Here is a 14,967-nt window from a genome sequence, read left to right on the forward strand (position 1 = left end):
TGCACTATTTGTGCCATGACGCATTTAGCTTTGAGGGCCATGCTAGCGTCTGAACTTCAGTCCCCAGCCCTTGGGAACCGTGGAAGATTAGTGATTATAAAACGGACATGTCCAGATTGTATTTTATGGTCTACCTGTAAGATTAATGCAATTTTACAAAAGAGATTGGATGGAGGCAAAGATCAGAGGCAGGAATAGCAATAAGGAAGCTAAGAAGTGCAGTTGAGAAGTACTCAGGACCCATCAATTTGGACTTTTGGGGTTGTATGAAAGAGAAGTTTGTGCAGACTGTTTTAATAGAAAGTGTTTGCATAAAGGATACTCAGAAATTGGGACAGGAACTTGACTTGAAAATCCTCGGGATCTAAGACAGCTCCAGGGATGGAAGACTCTCTTCATCTTTCTCTCTCATGTTCTCTCCGCCATACTTCTTTCTAACTGCTCCACTCTAGTCTTGGCATCCAATACCCCTCCTCTTCTTCACTGCATATCCAATCACAGAAGGAGCCTCTCAAGAAGATTTAGTTAATTGAATCACCCTCCTACAGGCATCCCCAGCCAGCAGTGTCCAGTGAGGAGAGAACAGTTGGCCGATGCTTCTCAGACTATCCAGGCCATCCACTGGGCAATTGAGGGAGAGGTCGTGGACATGGCTGGCATCGTAATTAATATTTTTCCTGGTGGTATGTTTGGAGAGGAGGAAGTGACTTCTATCTTAAGCCAAAAATCAATTTAATTAAGTACCATTCTGCATTATGCCATCACTCTTTCTATATACCCTTTTATTTTTTAAAGATTTTATTTATTTATTTATTTGAGAGAGAGAATGAGAGAGAGCATGAGAGGGGGAAGGGCAGAGGGAGAAGCAGATCTCCTGCTGAGCAGGGGGCCCAATGGGGGGCTCTCTCCCAGAACTCCAGGATCATGACCTGAGCTGAAGACAGTAGCTCAACCAACTGAGCCACCCAGGCACCTCACTCTTAATATACTCTTGACCAAGACACTTATCTTGTCGTTGGTTTCTTCACCATTTAAATGGAGATATAAGTAACAGCCCTTTAGAATTTAGCATTCTTCCAAATTGCTAGCCACATTTAGTTAACATGGGATTTCACTTCTGGGCCACTTCTGGTTAACTAAGAATAACAATACCTTATGTGTGTAATTACAGTTTGCAAATCAAGTTCACATCCATTTGATTTGATCCTCACGAGAACCCTTTAAGATAGGTAAGACAGATAATACCGCCTCCATCTCTCTGAGACCCAGATAGGTTACATGACTTTTTCAAGGCCACACAGCTATCAGATGACAAAGCCAGGACTTGAATTCTCATCTTCAAACTCCAAGTTCAATATGTTTTCTCCTTGGTGCCTCTCAAGGGTTGGGTTGCTTGTTCTCAAGGAGCAGATCTGCTGTAGACTCAAGATTACTGTCTTCCTGTTCTTTCTGTTCTTATGTCTTCTTTTTTTTATGCCTCTCGGCCAACTGTTCTCTCCTCACTGGACACTGCTGGCTGGGGATGCCTGTAGGAGGGTGATTCAATTAACTGAATCTTCTTGAGAGGCTCCTTCTGTGATTGGATATGCAGTGAAGAAGAGGAGGGGTATGCCTCTCCTGTTCTTCTATATTTCCAGTTTATTACAGAAGTCTCTGTTTGGCCTTTGGTAATGAAGGGTTTGGCTGTAGACATTCAAAAACTTCCCTGGGCATTGACTCTTGCTTCCTGAATTGCAGGGAGACACTCCATTACAGTCACTACTCTGACCTCAGCAGGAAACATCGGGGAGGATGGAATCCTGAGTTGCACTTTTGAACCTGACATCAAACTTTCTGATATCGTGATACAGTGGCTGAAGGAAGGTGTTATAGGCTTGGTACATGAGTTCAAAGAAGGCAAAGACGACCTGTCAGACCAAGATGAAATGTTCAGAGGCCGGACAGCAGTGTTTGCTGATCAAGTGATAGGTGGCAATGCCTCTCTGAGGCTGAAGAACGTGCAACTCACAGATGCTGGCACCTACCAATGTTACATCATCACCTCCAAAGGCAAGGGGAATGCTAATCTTGAGTATAAAACTGGAGGTGAGTTACTTTTGGAAAGGGGGAAAGAGAGCGCCCAAAGGTATTTGGGGCTAAAGACAATGGGTTGCTGCTGAAATATGTTATGCTCATGAGCGACCAAGAAGACAAAGACCTTCCTTGCCAGCAGCCATCCTTGCTGTCCAAGACCCACACCCACTCCCAAAATAGCCCCCTTGTAAGATTAGGCTTAAAATCTTCTGTTCTGCATTCTAGTCTTCTCTGGATTTTCAGGTATATTCTCTGAAATATTTTACCAAAATAAATGTGGTCTCCTTTATGGTATACCACCTTTGTTGTTGCTGGTAAGAGAAACCTGTGATCTGGCCTGACACTGTTCTACGCTAAGCAGGCCCTAGCCCAAGTCTGAAATCAGTACCTCCAGGGACTCATGGCAATGGAACCCATTTTAGGAGAAGTTCAAAGGGAACTAACCAAAACCAATATTGTTCTAGAAACTCACTAATCCTCCCCCAGTGAAATTCACCCTTCCTTATCAACTCAGCTTGGTGAATTTATGTATAAGAAACTCAGGTTGGGGCGCCTGGGTGGCTCAGTGGGTTAAGCCACAGCCTATAGAGTTGAGGGCTGGGGCAGAGATAAGAAAAATAGGTAAATACTTATTATAATCGGTAAAGTCTATCAAATGCTTTAAGAGAAATACAGAGTAATTTGGGGATGCAGGGGGAGAGGGATCACATCCAGATGCATAGGGAGGGTAGGGATTGGAGAGCCCCCATGGAGAATCTGGCATTTAAGAAAGGACTTACAAAATGGGCAGAAAGTAACCTGAGGCCTCCTGGCCTACACTAGTCTACACAGGCCTTCCTTGGACACTTCCTGACATGTGTTTCTACAGATGTAGAGCCAGACCTGGGCAAGTACTGGGACCTGGGCAAGGCAAATTCACTGACCTTCAGTTTATTCATCTTAAAATGGGGATTAATAGGGTCATGTCAAAGGGACACTGGAGCCAACTCAAAGGGCTTCCAATGGCAAAGCTGGAACAATCTGAGCAACAAAACAAACAGCATGTTAGTAAATGAGAACTCCAAGTATTCAACAAATACACATGAACATTTTTTTTTTAAAGATTTTATTTATTTATTCGACAGAGAGAAATCACAAGCAGGCAGAGAGGCAGGCAGAGAGAGAGAGGAGGAAGCAGGCTCCCCGCCGAGCAGAGAGCCCGATGCGGGACTCGATCCCAGGACCCCGAGATCATGACCTGAGCCGAAGGCAGCGGCCTAACCACTGAGCCACCCAGGCGCCCCCACATGAACATTTTGTGAACAACTTTATCAACTTCCATAAACATGAGGGAGATGACCCAAATCTTCCTTACAGATGAATTCCAAATAATGTATTTAGATCTCCCCACTCCAGGAGGTGGAGCTTAGTACAACCTCCCTCCCCCTTGACCACACTTCGGGTGTGTTTTTCTTAGTGAGGTCCAGCTTCCAGAGAAACCTGGCAAATACTGCCTCAGCCAGGTGATCAAAGTTAACATCATCAATGTCATGTCAACAGTATGCATTCTTATGTGATATGATGAGAAGGGCACTTTTCCTTCTATGGCCTTCTCTCCAAAACCCATAGCCTCATGAGAAAACCCCCAGACAAATTCCAATAGAGGTTGGGGTAACGACAAAATACCTGAACTGGACCACTCAGACTGTCAAGATCATGAAAAACACAGAAAGACTGAGAAACTGACACAGACCAGAGGAACCTAAGAGGACATGCCAATTAAATGCAATATGGGATCCTGGGAAGAAAAAGGACATGAGTGGAAAAACTGGTAAAATATAGATGAAGTCTGGAGATGAGTTAGTAGTTATATGTCAGTGATGGTTTCTAGGTTTTGACAAATATACCATGGTTAAGATATTAACATTAGGGAAAACAGTGAGGTATATATAAGAACTCTCTGTGCTATCTTGGCAATGTTTCTGTAAATCTAAAATCATTCCAAAATTAAAAGCTTGTTTTTGTAAATGCTGATAATAAGACAGATCTCTAGAACTGTAGTGAGGATCAAATGAAATAATGTCTGGAATTTGGCACCTGGCAAGGAATGCACCCTCAATAAATGGTGGTTCATTATCATGTACTCTCAGCAACTTACATCATCTCCCAGGAGTTCATTCCCTGCCTGCTGTGAGCAGATGAGTCTCCTCTCCCCTGCTACATGGAAGATTCTCTAAGGGCAACCAGGGCTTTCCTTTCACCAGTCACTCAGTCCCAGCACAGTCCCAGGCAAACAAAAGTGCCAAATAAATTAATAACTTGGATCTTGCCATTTGGCATAATAAGCATTTTATAGTCAAAAGTCCGGGTCTTAACATTTTCCCACAAATGTCTTATTGCCTGGATATCAGAGGAAAATAGTCTCAATTTCAAAGTTCACGTACCTCCCCAGTAAGGAGGATTATCTTAGAAGAAAACAAATGACTGTCTCTACCCCTGGATACCAGGACTGGAGCGTCTCCACCCAAGCAAAATCCAAACCCCCGTGATGACAAGTCCCGTGTATGGAATTTCTGTGGGTGACGAGTGAATGCTATTTGTTTTTTCCTTCTCCCTCTGCCTCCCCACCCTAACTTTATCCTCCAGGCAGAAAAATACATAACATCCAAGAAGCTTCTCAGGTGCCTGAGAAAATGCCCCAAATCCTTAAGGCATAAACATTCTGTGATCAGCTTTATCCCTTATCTTTAAGGGACGAATTGGAACTCCTCTTAGTTGGAGGAATTTGTTATAACAATTATACCTAGAACTTAGGTCCTTGGAGTTTGTGATTTTTGTCAAAGGGTTGTGTAAGTCATTATTTGCATCTATAATACAATGGGCCATACACAGGCAGCCCATTTGGGAAGTACTGAGTCACTTCAGTGGTAGAAATGACTGTTTTTAAGACCTAGCTCTTCAAAGGCCATATTATTTTATCTGTATGACCTTGACATCTGTCCCTTTTGACTTTCATCCCTGCAGCCTTCAGCATCCCAGAGGTGAATGTGGACTATAATGCCAGCTCAGAGAGCTTACGGTGTGAGGCTCCCCGATGGTTCCCCCAGCCTACAGTGGTCTGGGCATCCCAAGTTGACCAGGGAGCCAACTTCTCAGAGGTCTCCAATACCAGCTTTGAGCTGAACCCTGAGAATGTGACCATGAAGGTTGTGTCTGTACTCTACAATGTCACAATCAACAACACATACTCCTGTATGATTGAGAACAACATTGCCAAAGCCACAGGTGATATCAAAGTGACAGGTGGGTTTCTCCACAATTTTTGCATGGTTTATTGGGCTAAAATCAAATACAAATTAAAATCTAATTGGTTTAACAGATATATTATGTATTGGGTCATAGAAAGCTTGAGAGTCCTCTTCATGGAGAACTTGATCACAATTACAGTTGGGACTGATATACATAAGACTAACACGAAACAATATTTATGGAATACAGGTCAAAAATCACAATGAGGCTTCATCTTGTAAGCCTTCTCATTGACTGGGTGGGGATGGATGCCTAGAGACCAGTGCTTAGGATTCTGTGGCCCTGTCTAACTCAAAAGGACTGCTTTGGTGAAGCAATGGGGGAAATGACAATCATTTGACATCTTTGATATATTCAGTTAGTGATCTATGTCCCAAGTCCCCCACCCAAAACTGATTTGGTTCTAGCCTGCCTTTGAGAAGACTTTCGATCTGAAGACTAAAAATCTTAGGCTCCAACTCCAACTTACTCAGCCCATCTAGGACTGGCTCACGATCCCATTAATATTGGCCCAGCATTAATCAGAAAGCTCCAGATTGAACTGGCCTCCCATACTAAAAGAGTAGGGCTCCATGAGGCCCAGCACCCTAGTTTCTCTGCTTCAGTGTATAAAAAAGCTAGGGTTGAGCTAGTGTCAAAAAAATGTACAGATAGGATTATGACTTTTAAGACCATCTCTACTGCAGCTGAATTAAATTCAGTCTATAGTGGAGGGAGTATGTCAGGAGAACTGCTGTTTTATATCAAGCCCAGAACCAGGCGGAATACCTTGAACATTTAAGTGCCCTATAAATATTTGCTGAATTTAACTGAATAAATCATATTTTTGTCAGCTTACTTTTTAATTTAAAAGTATGTATATGAAAAGGCAACCTATGAAATGAGAGAAAGTATTTGCAAATCATATCATATATCCAGAATACATGAAAAATTCTTACAACTTAACTACAAAAAATCAAATAACCCAATTAAAAAATGCACAAAGGCCTTGAATAGACATTTCTCCAAGAAGATAAACAAATGGCCCAACAAACATATGAAAAGATGTTTGATATCACTAATCATCAGAGAAATGCAAATCCAAATCACAGTATCACCTCACAAGCGTTAGGATAGCTACTATTAAAAAACAAAAACAACAACAACAAAAAAAAAAACAGAAAATAACAAGTATTGGTGAGGATATGAAGAAATTGGAACATTTTGCATGTGTTGATGAGATTGTAAAATGTTGCAACTGCTATGGAAAATAGTATGGAAATTTCTCAAAGAATTAAAAATAGAACTACCATATGATCTAACAGTACCCAAAGAATGGAAAGCACGTTCTCAAAGAGATAATCATACACCCATGTTCATAGCAGCATGAGTCACAATAGCCAAGAGATAGAACCAACCCAAAATGTCTGTAGCAGATTAATGAATAAAATAAAAGTGATATATTGGGGCATCTGGGTGGCTCAGTTGGTGTCTCCATTTCGGCTCAGGTCATGATCTCAGGGTTGTGAGATAGAGCCCCAGGTCAAGCTCCACGTTGGGTGGGGAGCCTGCTTGAGATTCCCTCTGTGCTCTCCCCTCTTTCCCTCCCCAGCCCCACCCCAACTCAGAAACACACTCTCTCTTAAAAAAAAAAAAAAAAAAAAGGTGGTATATACATACAATGGAATATTATTCACCCTTAAAAAGGAAGGAAATTCTTTCACATGCTACAACATGAATAAATTTTCAGGGTATCATGCTAAGTGAAATAAGCCAGTGGTAGACAAATACTGTATGATTCTACTTACATGAGATCTCTAAAGTAGCCGTCAAATTCATAGGAACAGAAAGTAGAATGGTGGTTACCAGCAGCTTGTGGGGGAGGGAAAAGCAAAGGGAGTTGTTTAATGGGTATAGAGTTTCAGATTAAAATGAAAAAAATTTTGAAAATGTTTCATAATAATGTGAATATGGTTAAAACTATTAAACTGTACACTTAAAATGGTAAATATGGTAAATTTTATGTTTTTATCACAATAAAAAAGTATCTATTAAAAAAATCATACATATGAGAAAAAGAGAGCTCTTCCACTATCCTAAGGAACAAATTGTTGACTAGTGAATAGAATGCTTTTAGTTGACTGTAACAAAAAACCAACTCAAATAACCCTAAGCTAAATGGAGAATTCAATAAAAGAGAATTAGTACATTTCATGAAACTAAGAACAGGAAGCACAATTTGGTTTCAGGACCTGCTGGAACCAGGAATTTAAATTCCACTGGGCTTTTCAACCCTCTACTTTATTCTCTTGTTACTAATTTAATTTCTTCTGTTTTAGTCTATAGGGCAGAATGTGATTCCGAAGAGTTCCTAGTTTTAATAGTCTCTCTCACTCAATAGAGTAACCAGAGTGAGCCTTAATTCCACAGTCCTATTCCACATTCTCAGAAAGGCTCCACTTGGGTTAGTTGCCCACACATAGATCAATGAGGCAGTACCTGATGGAAGACCTTCCCTGAAGAAAAGGGGGAAATGAAGCATTGGGCATTTAGAAGGATAGGTGTTAACAGCAGTGTCTCAGTTCAGATCTCAATAAGTATCCCCAAACTGTATAACTAATGCCTTCCAATGGAAAGGACAATAACTGAACAAACCAAAGAAATTGAGCACATCTTTGATTCAGTGAGCAGATTCTTTTTCCATCCCTGCTTATTGAATACATCAGGACAAGTGTCCCATGTATCAGTGCTAGGACTAAATACAATATGGTAGCAAGACATAGCTCAAATTTCAGAAAATATTTGGTTCCAGCCTGGCTTTGAGAAGACTTTTCAATCCAAAGACTGAAAGTCTTAGGGTCCAACTCCGACTTATTTAGCTTTGCCACATACAAAGTGAGTGTATTTTTTAAACAATTGGATAAGATGGCAGAGTTTACATCCTATGTTCTTGGACTCTACTTCTAATTTAGGTCATTCATTCAGCAAGTATCTATTGTGTGCCAAATACGTGCAATGCAATTTTTAAGTCCGCTGATACGGAGGTGAATAGCATAATAGCATAAATGTCCTAAGAGGAACGGATTCCAGTGTAGATGTGGTGTCTAGGGGAAAGAATAGTTAATTATGACTGGCTGAGTAGAGGAGGCAGAGTTCAAGGTGGGCTTTGGAGAAGAGAATGGTTTTGTTAGAATAGGAAGGTATAAAGTCAGGAGCCTATGTGAGTGGTCCAGGGGAGAAATTATGAGAGCTTTAACTGAACGGCAATAGAAAAGAAAGAGGAAGAATCAAAAGCTGATGAAAAAAAATCATCTTCATGACACAAATATGAAGGACAAGAGAAAGAGGAAGTCAAAATGGGTCTGATGTTTCTACCCCGGGTGCTTAGGAGGTTAGTGATGCTAGCAAACGAAATTAAAATAGGAGAAGCAACATGAAGTTGAGGATTTGCTGAGAAGTTGGAGGCGTCCATCGTGCACGTAGGCAGAGATGTCCAACGCTTACAACACATTACCCAGCATATGACAGCATAAACTTCAACCCTCCTCTATATACTTCCCTCCACGAGAAAGGATTCTCATCTATGTAACCCTTCTAGGCTTTCTCGTCTCCCTTCTTCCCCTCCTCTCCAGAGCAGGAGGAGTTAATTTATCTGATTCGTGACCTTAGTAAAAGTTAGACACAAAGATTTTGGCTCTTTCTTTTACCTTTTCTCTCCAGCTAACCCTCAGAAAGTCTGCTCCCCCAAGCCATGAGTTCCTAGAAGCAGAATCTGTCCTTGCAGCAGGAAGCCTGCCCCAGTCTGGTGCTGCCCGTCACTGGGAAGGTCTGGGCTGCAGCCCATCTACCTGCAGATAAAGCTTCATCTTTTATTATCACACTTAACCAGTGATAAAGGTGATATTTTGGCCTTCCAATTGCCTCATTCTTTTTGTCTTACCCTTTAATTGGTTGAGAACTCAGGTGGGGAAAAGGGTATTACTTACTGGACTCTTTTGAACCCCAACAGCAGTTGCCCCCAAAATATTTACTGAATAATTAAATTTTTAATGGACATATACAGTGGCAACCACAAATCTAGATGTGGAACTCAGGACAGAGCTCAGACTAAGAAGGTGGGTTTGGAGATGCTCAGCTTAATGGAAGTCATGCTTATTGGGCTCGAGTGGGGTCCCTCTTAGTGTTACAGGTGATACCTGTTGGGTGCTTATTACATGCGAGTTCCCGTTGTATCTCAGGCTTTACATCCTCAAAACAACTCTGTGAAGCCCATTACCATCTTAGCCTTATTTTCTAGGTAAAGAAAATGAGGCATGTTTAAGTTGAATAACCTGCCTAATAAAAGTCAAAGCTGAAATGAATTAAATGAGATTAGATTGCCTAAGGAGCAAATACAGTAAAAGAAGAGTAGTCTCATTCCTTCACTTCTCCCTTTCTTGGCTTCAAAATGGGAACAATACTTTCACATGGCCTTGTAGTAGTGTGAAGGAAATGTTAAGGTCACTGCCTACAGGAAAAAAAATGTGTCTGAAACCAAGGACTGGCCATGACCCCTTATCCTATTCTTTTTTTGGTAAGCAGTAACAATCTCTTTATTGGTCTAGTTTCTCATTTGGCTGAGTGTTCATGGGAGTGGATAACAGAATGGAACTTCTTTTGAAGAAAGAGAAAGCTCTGATTTTAAGCCAGTTACAGAAAGGTAGAGAATAGGGTACAAAACTGCCCCCAAATGGGGGTAAAAAGTTATATTAGAAACAACTTACTCTATTCTTCAGGAACTTTTCTTTGCCAAGCAGCCACGTGAAGAAGACATCCAGCTTTTCCTCTGTGACCCTGAACTTTTTTCTCTCCCTTTGCAGACTCTGAGATTAAAAGGCGGAGTCACCTACAGCTGCTGAACTCAAAGGCGTCCCTGGGTGTCTCTTCTTTCTTTGCCATCAGCTGGGTACTCCTGCCTCTCTCCCCTTACCTGATGCTAAAATAATGTCCTCTGGCCACACAGAAACATGCAAAGTCATTGGTATGACAGGTGAGATGAATCACGAATGGTGTGGGGATTGGATCTGTGTGTGCTGTGTTCCTAAGAGTCAAGCAACCTCCAGCAACAGCCTCAGAAAGAAACATTTGACAATGCCAGGGCAGTGGGCACTGTTCCTACTAGTCTTGTGAAAGGTAAATATGTGTGAACAAAGAGTGTAGATCTCATCGATACACTTACAGCAAAAACAACTCTGCAAGTCAAATATTTGTGCAAATTCAAACATCTTTTCTTTTACCAAGTTATCTAGCCACAAGGCAAAAAGAGAAAGAGAAAGAGATGTTTGGCCCTGAGAGTTCCTCTGGATTTCACGGTTATCTTATAAAGCCTCAGGACACGCATACACTCACTCACACAAGTGACTTCCTCCTAGCCCCTCAACAAAGCTCCTACTGACCAGAAGTTTGACAAAGGACTCCCCAGCTGGCTCCCCGTGTTGAGACTTCTGCCTGTCACTTCAGTCCTCTGGCTCCAATTATTGGTAGGATATTGCTCCCCGAATAGTCTTGTATGGAGTCTGTGTGGCTGAGTTCATGAAGCTCCAGCCAGCACTGCCCCATGACTCAGCGGCATCACCACAAGGCATCCGGGCTCGCAAGCTTAGAGCTATTTCCATCCCCCTCTATCCTTGACATTCAAGGCCGCATGGCATTTTCCTGGGTTGTCCCTCTGACCGACCCTATTCCAGCCTCCATTATTTCATACACCAGCCTAGTTCTAAAACCCTATACTTGCTTCTTCCTCTCCCTGCATCCACTGATAGGAAATAAGATGCCAAATATATATATATATATATATATATATATATTCCAATGCTATTTTCATCACAGCATTCCTTTGCTCTGGAACCCAAGGTGACTCTCTGGGCACTCTTGTGTCAAAGTCCTCAGCCATGTGGTCACAGCTCTCTTTGAGTTTCTTTCCTTGCGCTTCCTGCTTCTGTCAGCTGCCTGCTCCGCTCTCTGGCCTTGCTCCCTCTCTCACTGCCCTTCCTGGAAGTCTCCTAGACTGCTGGCAGTTCAAAGCCACACTTCCTTCACCCATTTCAATTAAGTGCTTCCCAGCTTATAGCCCACTTTCCCAGTGGTCTGTTTCTTCCATATCCCCTTGGCATGCATGAATAATTCATGATCTCTTACACTCTCGAAGGCACGTATAATCCTTGCCCAGATTGTTAAGTAGGGCAGGCAAAGATCTGTTGACCGCGTTTCCTTCTTTCTCTTCTCCAAACACAACAGTGCAGCACAGAAAATGGATTCTTTATAAGGAAACCCACCGGTTCCCACCTCCACGGTTTTCAGCGGAGAGAGATTTCCCTGTGGAAACGCTCCCTTGAGGATCTCACTAGCAGAAAAGGAACACGTTCTTCTTTCCTTGATTCCCCACGACACTATAAATGAATTTTTAACATTCTGCAACTAGATAATCTGACCTACAAAGTATGGCTTATTCATCTCTATCTTGTATTCCCTTCGAGCAGTAATTGGCAGCCTTTTTTAAAAGCCATGACGTGCATGTAAAGAATGTTCACTCACAGCATACATAGGTTATATACGATTATCAGATTAGCTACAACCCCAAGTCTTTCTCCATACAACTACAGAGGCATAACCTTAAATCAATTTTTAAGAAATAAATAAGTAGATCATTATCATTACTTGTAAAACCATAAGGAACTGTGGGGGAAGGTCATTGAAAAGATGTGACTGTCAGTTGACTCATGAGCTAGACCCAGGTGATCAGGGGCTCTTCACCTCCACCCCTGTCCTTGGGACAAGGATCCCACTTGTCTGTCTTGCTCCCAGAGGCTGCTCCAAGGACACAGCCTTGAGATAATATTGTGGCGCTGAGAACACCTTGCACAGTATATGTGACCGAACCTAGTAATGACCTCTATATTAACTTTTACGACTTGCAAGGATCTACTCGTCTTCTTGGTACCCAGGACAAGCCTCGTGTATAAATGACCTTTGCTTACTGAAACTGCCACCCACCAACCTGGAGTGGCCTGGAGTGGCCTGCCTCTTTCTTCTGTCTCTCTCTGCCCTACAAGTAAGGGGGTGTGGTCTCAGACTACTCCTAGGGAGCTCCTGGGAGGGTTGCACATCAAACCGATGCTTAGCACAACATTTTAGGTCACATACATTCTTTGGTTGGACACTCAAGCAGAAGTCATCTTTCTACTTCTACCCAGGAGACTGCTCCTGGCTCATCTCTCTGTTCCTGTTTGCTCTAAGCATGATCCCCTTCCTGAAAAAGAGACTCAAGCCATCTCATCCCCCAGCAACCCATGGTAGCAAGTGGTCTTGATAGAACATCATCAAAATAACAGAAAAATGAGCCCATCTCTGAACAAGAGATACCCTCATACAGGCACAGAGACAACTGGTTCTCCATAAATGTTTACTGAATGGTTGTAAGGACATCCTATTTGTGTTATTTTCAGAATCCCAGGAATCTGCTGAACTATTTCACAGTAAGATCTGACCTAGTTTTGTATTTCTGGGGGGAAATGAATTCATGTCTGGAGGTTTGGAATGAACAAATAAGATCAAGAAGCAAAAAAAAAAAAAAAAGTCAAAAGCAACCCACAGAAGACTCCAATATGAACCAGATAAATCTCCCTTCAAAGACATATATTAAAAGCTGGGAACATAACTCATCTGAACTGGATATGTGTTAGGACTAAGTCAATTGCAAGTGGAGACAAGTGGATCTCTGTACCTCAGGGACCTCCCCTTACTAACCAGCAACCCCCGCCAGCAACATCCAGGGAGTGAGAGGATGGGATATTGCCTCTGACTTGTCTCTGCATCTTTATATTGCTATAATATTGCTCTAAGTTCCCAGAAAGTTTTGACTTGCAATACCTCCACATTTTATAATCCATAAATTAAACCTCAGTATATATAGTAAGAAGCTGCTAATTAGTTGCCACGTCACAATTTAGAGGTAGTGATGGGTCAAATAACTCACCTTTCCTTAGGATGCTGCCAAAAGTGCCTTGGAATCTCCTCCCACTTGACAAATGTTAAAGAAATGTGGGCACGGTCATAATTGTAACTTAAAACATGTAGTTGGGACACCCTGGTTTCCAAATTATCCAAATATCTTCTTTTTTAAACAAACCAATGCCATTTGATTTCTCAGATGACGTGCATCCTTGAATGGTCCGGGAAAGGACCTCTCGTCATCGCTGTATACGGCATTATGTCAACATGAAGTGTCAGGCTCCGACTTTCTATCTTGCACGGACAGCGATAACCTCAGCTTTCAACAACATCTAGAGTGGTGGGACTCACCCAGTGTGATTTTTCACACTCCTCCCCACACAAAGCGGACATCTGAAAATGTTTGGAGACAATTTTAGTTGGCACAACTCAGGGGAGAGGGGAGGGTGCTAATGTTATGGATAGAACCCAGAGATGCTGCTCAAAATCCTACAATGTACAGCATTATCCACCCACAACAAAGAATTACCCAGCCCCAAATGTCAGTCCTCCAAAAGGATCTAGAAAAGAGGGAACTAACAAAACCGGTTTGCTTCCTACAGATAGGCACTCTCCTCTGCCTCTTTGGCTATTGTCTCAGCACAGAGAGCCAGAGCTCAGGAAGCCAGGAATTCCTGACGGAGTCATCTCTAGCAGGTTCCTTTCCCTTCATTCTAAGGTACAAATTAGGTTCTGTGAGAGCTGCCTGAGTTCTATCTCAATGTCTCTCGCTCCAAATTCTGATCTCAGGACCCAGTCACAATTCCAATGAAGGAAATAAAAACGTGTCCCCTCCTTGAAACACACAGAGACTTCTGAAAGCAGGGACAATGGACCTTTGAAATGGGACCGGGGAATAAAGCTTTGATCAAAAAGAATGTATTGCTCACACCCCTCCCCCTTTCCATACTTTTCACATGTTGAGGTCTGCCTCCCTGGCACTTTGGACCCACCATGACTGTATTACATTTTGTTATAGAAAACTTAAGATTTCTGAGTTCTGACCATTCAAGAGAATGATTAAATGCACATTTCCTATACTGTTGTCTGCCTGGTTTGTCAAAGAAAGCAAACATAAGATGGATAAAAAGCCATGGGTCAAGTTCTAAAGATTAGCAACTAGCATGTAACAGACCTTCAATAAATGTTTGTTGAATGAAAAGATAATAAATAGGAGTGGCTGGGCCTACTTTCTTATGGAAACTCCACAGGCTTTGCCAGCCTGCTGTGTGTCCATCTGGGAAAGATCTCAGTGGCTTGAGGCAGGTAACATTTGGGAGAACACATACAGGTAAACAAACCCATTGCTCTGGTGTCAAAAAACCTGATGTTTGCTATTCAGGAATTAAGAAATTCTCAAATCTTAGAGGCGAAGGACCTCAAAATCATCTTTCCTAGTCCTTTCACTTTTCAGATGATCCAGAGGCCCAGGGTGAAGTGTGTGTAACTTGCAGTCCTCAGATTATGTGACTTGCCAAAAATTGCACTGACAGTTGGCAGAGGGATAAAATCTATAGAAAATTTAATTGGCAAAGGGCCAATTCTCAGGGGACTTTCAGAACAACTCTTCCCTGCTGTATTTCCAGCTTGGTCCCAATC

The 14,967-nt window shown here is 42.2% G+C and overlaps 1 protein-coding gene across 6 annotated transcripts in view; it reads left to right on the plus strand.

The window, feature by feature from the left end:
• The window catches only part of VTCN1 (V-set domain containing T cell activation inhibitor 1), a 57,404-nt gene extending 42,996 nt beyond the window's left edge, over positions 1-14,408 (plus strand). For 3 of the 6 annotated variants that reach the window (XM_045081860.1, XM_045081859.1, XM_045081855.1), the window contains 3 exons: positions 1,738-2,085; positions 5,077-5,355; positions 10,200-14,408. In XM_045081860.1, coding sequence (XP_044937795.1) covers positions 1,738-2,085; positions 5,077-5,355; positions 10,200-10,324 — 752 coding nt within the window. In that variant the 3' untranslated portion in view covers positions 10,325-14,408. The remainder of the gene's footprint in view (positions 1-1,737; positions 2,086-5,076; positions 5,356-10,199) is intronic. The other 3 variants (XM_045081857.1, XM_045081858.1, XM_045081856.1) reach the window with 3 other exon arrangements.
• Positions 14,409-14,967: the final 559 nt, after the last annotated feature.

This window comes from Mustela putorius, unplaced genomic scaffold (assembly GCF_011764305.1).
Source record: "Mustela putorius furo isolate JIRA1106 unplaced genomic scaffold, ASM1176430v1.1 tig00000585_pilon_pilon_pilon, whole genome shotgun sequence".
Lineage (NCBI taxonomy): Eukaryota > Metazoa > Chordata > Mammalia > Carnivora > Mustelidae > Mustela > Mustela putorius.